We start from the raw sequence: 6,312 nt of genomic DNA, 5'->3' as shown, positions 1-6,312 counted from the left end.
CCTAACACCTGATCATTAACCGCCCTTCTAACACCTGATCACTAACCACACCTCCAACACCTCACCGACCCCCTCTCTAACACCCAATCACTAACCACCTCTCTAACGCCTGATCACTAACTGTCTGCCTAACGCCTGATCACTAACTGCCTGCCTAACACCCCACGAACCACCTCTCTAACGCCTGATCACTAACTGCCTGCCTAACACCCCACGAACCACCTCTCTAACACCCCACGAACCACCTCTCTAACACCCCACGAACCACCTCTCTAACACCCCACTAACCACACCTGTAGCACCTGGTCGCTCACCACCTCTCTTATCGCCCTGTCTACTTCATCACCGACCCCTCTTTAACAACTTGATAATGTTTCTGACAACATGACGCTTGTATTGAACAACCTAGTCTGTACAACTTTAGCACGATTTAGTCCGCCCTGGACTGTCAACAACACATGGATGGTGACACAACACATCCGCACAATCCCGTCACAGTCGGTCAGTGTTCCTGCTGGTCGGGATATTTGTCATCACTAAATATCAGACAGTAAATCAACATGATAATCAAGATGTAAATCAACACATATCTAAAGAAACGATAATTACACGTACATTTATGGATATCCGAATAATATGTTAAACTGTTTACCCATCAGCCTCTAAATTAACGCATCTCTTATGAAGTTGATCAGAAGGTTTCTTATACACAGAGCAAAAAGTTCATCGGGCGTTTCGATTTCAATCAGGGTCAAGGTCGTTAGTGGAGGACATGCGGGTGGATCATGCAGGAATGACGTAGACGGCCGAGGACCAATCAGACACAGCATTTACAGCATGAAGCCAGTCTTCATGCCTCCGAACATGCCCTTCTTGTTGGGCTTCTTGTTTGACTGCAAGAAAATAACAATGTCAGCAACTAATATGCTACAGCATGGTTGAGGAAATATCTGCAACTACGTTCACAAACACTGACATTCAGTCTTTTTTATGTTTAGGCATTTGAAACGGTTTTCCTTGACGTATTATGTATAATGCTTCCATAGTTCCCACCTGCAGCGTCTTCATCATTGGCCAAATAAGCAGCAGCTGCAGACAGGTTCTCAGCATTTTGTGCTGCAGCAGACTGGGCCATGGCAAAGGCTGCTTCTTCTCTCTCGGCCTCCAGTGCTGCAGCAGCAGAATGGCCCTTCACCGTGGCAGCTGCAGCTAATCTGTCGGCCTCCAACGCTGCAGGCGTCCCGGCGTTCTTCCTTAAGTTTGCAGACACTCTCTCGGCCTCCAGAGCTGCAGCAATCAGGGCCTTCCAGGCGGCATACTCAGCGTCTGCTACAGCAGCAGCAACCTTGGCCTTCACTGCAGCATCAGCCGCAATCATGAGGTTCTTTTGGGCAGCGGACTCCGCGGCGGCTTGCCCAGCTGCATCCCGCCTTAGCATCTCCAATCTCTGATCTGTTGGGCCGAATGGTTGTAGGTCAGGCGATCACTTCCACAAAATATCAAGTTCTATCTCTAACTCTAATGCACATACTAAGATATGTAAAACACATGTTGTCCAAAATCAAATTAGATACCTGACATTTTAAATATCTCATAGAAAGAAGAAATGACATTCTTCTGTGTGCTACTCCCGACCACCAATCACCATGTAGACATGGGTTGTGAGGGAGAAATAGTAGAGTAGAGTTTATACGTCACCTAAAGAGCAGAGTTTAGGTTCATCCATCTGGGTTAGAAAAGGTCTTTTAATTGTAGACTAAATGGTTCGGTAGCAAGGTTCTGTGACTAAACTTATAGCATCGATGCTCATAATGTCAACCACTCTATCATCTGGCTTGATTATGTACAGACCGACGTCATATAGCTGGAATATTGTTTAAACGAATACCTACCATCGCGGTATATGAGGTATCTCTGTACCTCATACACGGCTAAAGCCAAACCATGCAGAAAGATCATCTTGTTTTCAGTGCTGCAGAGAAATAAAACAAACTATGCATTTCATCATTCCCGAAGTGTTATACTGTGTCTCTCATTCAATCAGTCATTCAATTTGACTTTCTGGGTGTCTTCGTTTACCAGCAATAATATATTCAGATAAACATGTCACTTATTTCGCAACTGATACGATGTGTTAAAAGACAAGATGCTTACTGTTCTTCAGGTTTTCGTTCGAATCCTCGGTTGTAGGGTAACCGGCAGCTGCAAATTTGCTAAAACTTGCGTAAAAATATATTGAATCGCTTACACGTTCCTATACATGTTAAATGATATTATACGAGATATGTCACCTACCTCCCATCGACCAATCAAGATGGCAGCGTCTGAAACGGCGTGAAACAACAGCTGCAGCAACAAAACGTCTGACTAAGGCGGCGATGCGCTGACAATGAAGTCGTAACTATGCGGGGTCGTCTATGACGTCACTTCCCGCGAAAGGGATCTTTCGTCACATGGGATGTAATTTTGGACGACGCTGTCCGTAATCATTGTAAAAGATGTCTTGGAGATTGGTCTAGTGTTTTTTTGTCAATTCTAACGAACGGAGCACCGATTGAATCAATGTAAATACAATACAAATCTGAAATTGGTTAATAAACGACAAAACACACCACACCACACATCACAAAACACTGGACTCATTGGCGAGATTTTACGCGTTGAATCTACTTGTACGCCACGAGACAGAAGATACACCCCGCTAGGGATATGTGTAACAAAATTATCAAAGAAGCATACAGGTTACAAAGACTCATTTTTTGTGAAATAATTTCGCTTGACATCTATAGAAGCATCTAGTGTCCACTACACGTTCGGTAACTCTTGGAATGAGTGCCACATTCTAAAAAAAAGAAGCAAAAGAAATATCACCTACGCGTAACTGATACTACTCATCTACTGTAAGTATCATCTACTGTCGAACAATATCTCTGAATGAGTAACGATACTCACGATTATAACATCATGTACACTTTGATGAAAGTGTCTTCTAGGTAAATGTAAGTATCCTCTACGTAGATATTTTTTTAGAACGTGGCAATTTAACGCTTCCATATAAAATGACACGCATGATAGTGAGAAAGAAATCCTTTTTCCTTTTTTGCCCTAAGTCGGTTCTTAAAATCCATTCCTTCAAATATAGCCGTTAATGAAGTGCAACCCCTATTTTCCTTGTTTGATAAAAAAATTAGTCGCCCATATTGTCTACAGTGTTAAATAGACATTTTTAGATACTAAACCTGGTCAGATCTAAAATGTGACAAAAAAGAGTTGTGTATATGACTATGATTAACAAAAACAGACAATCGCGATCGCTGTGGTAAGGGTGGAGGTGCAATTTAGTGAACAGCGGTCGGATCTTGGAGTGGGAGAAGGCTTGGTCACGTGACGAGGTCTCTTCCCGACACGCGTTTGTTCAGACAGAGCGGTTTTTCCAAGGTTATATTCTGTTTCATTGTTAATAATAAGTATATGAAATATTTGTACATCACTTAAAATCGAAAATGTCCGTAAGTTGAGGCTTACAGCATATTCCTCTATTTAAATTATTTCGGAAAAGCAAAGAACATCAAATAGCGCCACTAAGTCATTTGCTGATTAACAGGCAAGCTGTAGGTCCGCCAGTGTCATTTTAGTATCTGTGTGGGTTACACGTTCGTCGAATATGAGAGAGACTTATGACTCATGACAAAAGTGTAAAATGCAAAAAATATTGAAAAATATCATTATTGTAAACATAAGACGCCTCGACTTCGTTCACTGGTATATGTATGGTTATCTCCCCTGGTAATCACGTAAGAGTTATCTGTCGTTTCCGCGCGCAGTGTCAAAATGGCAGCGACATATGCGTTGACGAATAAGAAAATGATGTTAGGAGAAACGGTGATATACCCGAGGGAAAGAAAGCAAAAGTTGGCAGGAATGGGGTATATACTAAAGGGTAAGACGTATGTGCAGGATATTTCGACTCTCATTCGATTCTTGTGGTTTGAAGTGAAACCTTTCATTGTTGTCGGGCCCTGCAGAAGATCGATGAGGGCTAGCCTAATCCTTGGATGGAAAACGTAAGTGAGGTGTCATTGATGTTACAGTTGCGTTAGGCCTATTGTGTAACATCTAGAACTCATTTCCCCGATTGCGCTTATATATCTCAGTTCTCGCTACCGCTAAACAAAGCGAGAACTAAGATCTGTTTTTAATTGGATTGTGGCATTCATTGGTTTTGCATTAATTGGTAGCCGCTAGGATGGTACGCTAGATATTATCGCTGTAGTTAATATATAAATGAATCGTCATGGCGAACGTTTACAAACCTATGAAATATTTCATACGCAAAATGTTACTTGTTCTTTACTCAACTTTTTTGACACATCAATTAGGATTGATCGATGCTGATTTTCTTTACCGAGTTCGGCAAACAAAGTACCTGTCATTAGCGACTCACGGGCGGGCATGTTTAATTTATAAAACTTTGTTCGATTATGACCTCATTATTGACTCACTAGCTATACTCAATATTTGTCTGATGCAATGAATGATAACGTAGATTATGTTAATCAGATTGAGTAAGATAACAACTGACATGACGGAATTTTTTTATGTATTGCAGTGCAGGGGAAACTGAAGTCTGAACAAGTCTAGCGGTCTGGGCCCCTGTAACTGTTACGGTCAACTGGCAAACAGTCCAGAAGATAAATTTCCTGACACGCGTTACAGAGAAATCATTGGTAGTGTGAACAGATTTTACTGACAGATCAAAGAGAATACAAGTTAACGAGAAAATTATAATAATCTGAACCTGTCATATATCATTCATCACAACACAATGCGCGTCAAGTATGTCAAGTCGGCAACTTTGGAACATTCAGAATGACTTTGTTCGGCCCAACCTTTTTGTCCACCATGAGGCAAGGTTGTATACGAGTGTTCATAGGGCCAGTATACATCAGATCAAGTGAAGGAATCAAGGTTCAAGAGGATTACAAGCTCAGTGCAAGTCTAATAAACTTTTACAAGTAACTACATCTTGTAAACATTTACACATCATGGGTTATGGAGACGAATTTGAAAAAAGAACCTGGTATTTTGTTGGTTGCAATGTCATTAAGCAAAACGTCTTCCCTGAATCTCTTCTTACTATGCTGCAGTACAATGTACCGGTATTTCTTGTGTTTTGTCCGAAAAAATGTCCAGCAATAACCATAACTCTGTACGGACTTCGAGCTTATATAGAATTGGAGATTTTGTATTGCTGGTTGGGGTTACTTTATGCTTGTTTTATATGCATTTATTTTGAATTAGTGTTTCTATTTTAGCTGAATAGGTCTTTACTAGCATAACATAGTCATTTTAAATTAGGCTAAATAGTTGAGTCCTCAGTTTGCAAATACAGACCGAGTAACAAGGTCTTGATCAAACATGCCATGTCCTGTATTGTTTCTAATTAAGAATCAATGACTAAGACCAAATTTAACGGCTGTCAGATATATTGTGTATTAAACAATAGATACTGTAAGATGTGCGAAGAAACAATGAGAAGTGATTTAAGACCCAATGTCTTGTCAAAGAAATAGGAACACGTTCTGTTATCCTACATTTATTTCAGATTTGTATATATACATGCAATTTATAGGTTTGAAATTCCACATTCCGAATATACATTTTCAAAAGCTGTTTCTTATAACCCAAGCATCGGTGGGTAGTCTAATACGCGTCGGGCTGGATGGGTTGTTTTGGTCTGGATGGTTAATGGAATTCACTGCATTCAAACAATCAAAACCGACCAAGTTTGTATTATATTAACAAAACTTGTGCAAAACGAAATAATATATGCAACTCAAGTAAGGTTCTCTAAAAAGTCTCAAAGTTATACTATTATCAAAAGCGAAAGTCACCTGTCACACCCCTATGGGTTACATAAGCCATGCCCAATTACCCGCTTTTCTCTATTTGTTGTCTGCTAATTTTATGCAACCGATCTGTAGATCTAGAGTGACGAATATTGAAAAAAATGGTAGGTATTGCTAGAATGTTAACTATAAAGAAGTCGTTTGTGATTTAAGTCGTTAATCTTGCGAGGATGCACTTTTAGAAGAAATTGTGACATACCCGAACATGGATGACTGACGCTCGCCATGCCACACGGAAAAACTCTCGTTTTACTGATGTTGTTTGCATCGGAGCTAACACTCACAAAGTTATCAGGACGGAAACAGTCGGCCCTTTGGATGTCTTCATCTCCTCTGTCTGATCCATCTCTGCTTGTTTCTCCATCATCCAGGTATTGGCGAGTTCTTCCAACGTTTGTTTCAG

General features: G+C 40.6%; 1 protein-coding gene and 1 long non-coding RNA gene across 3 annotated transcripts; one reads left to right on the top strand and one right to left on the bottom strand.

The window, feature by feature from the left end:
* Window positions 1–333: 333 nt before the first annotated feature.
* On the bottom strand, window positions 334–2,402 carry LOC124137161. 2 transcript variants are annotated; one of them, XM_046503363.2, is made up of 4 exons: window positions 2,296–2,402; window positions 1,893–1,972; window positions 1,054–1,452; window positions 334–893 (listed from the first exon to the last, which is right to left on the bottom strand). In XM_046503363.2, exons 2-4 carry the CDS (start codon window positions 1,957–1,959, stop codon window positions 784–786), a joined length of 576 nt encoding a protein of 191 aa, XP_046359319.2. In that variant the 5' UTR covers window positions 1,960–1,972; window positions 2,296–2,402; the 3' UTR covers window positions 334–783. The 2 variants fall into 2 exon arrangements, with proteins under 2 accessions (XP_046359319.2, XP_046359327.2); XM_046503371.2 differs by lacking the exon at window positions 2,296–2,402 and having other exon boundaries at window positions 1,893–2,284.
* A 1,377-nt stretch (window positions 2,403–3,779) lies between these two features.
* Window positions 3,780–5,576, top strand: LOC125380923. Its single transcript, XR_007221530.1, has 2 exons — window positions 3,780–3,940; window positions 4,610–5,576. It is a non-coding gene; the product is annotated as an uncharacterized LOC125380923 (long non-coding RNA).
* The last annotated feature ends 736 nt before the right edge of the window (window positions 5,577–6,312 follow it).

The sequence above is a fragment of the Haliotis rufescens genome, unplaced genomic scaffold, assembly GCF_023055435.1.
Source record: "Haliotis rufescens isolate VD_foot unplaced genomic scaffold, xgHalRufe1.0.p SCAF_16, whole genome shotgun sequence".
Lineage (NCBI taxonomy): Eukaryota > Metazoa > Mollusca > Gastropoda > Lepetellida > Haliotidae > Haliotis > Haliotis rufescens.
Note: the sequence above shows the minus strand (reverse complement) of the source record. Positions and strands in the feature narration are given on the sequence as shown.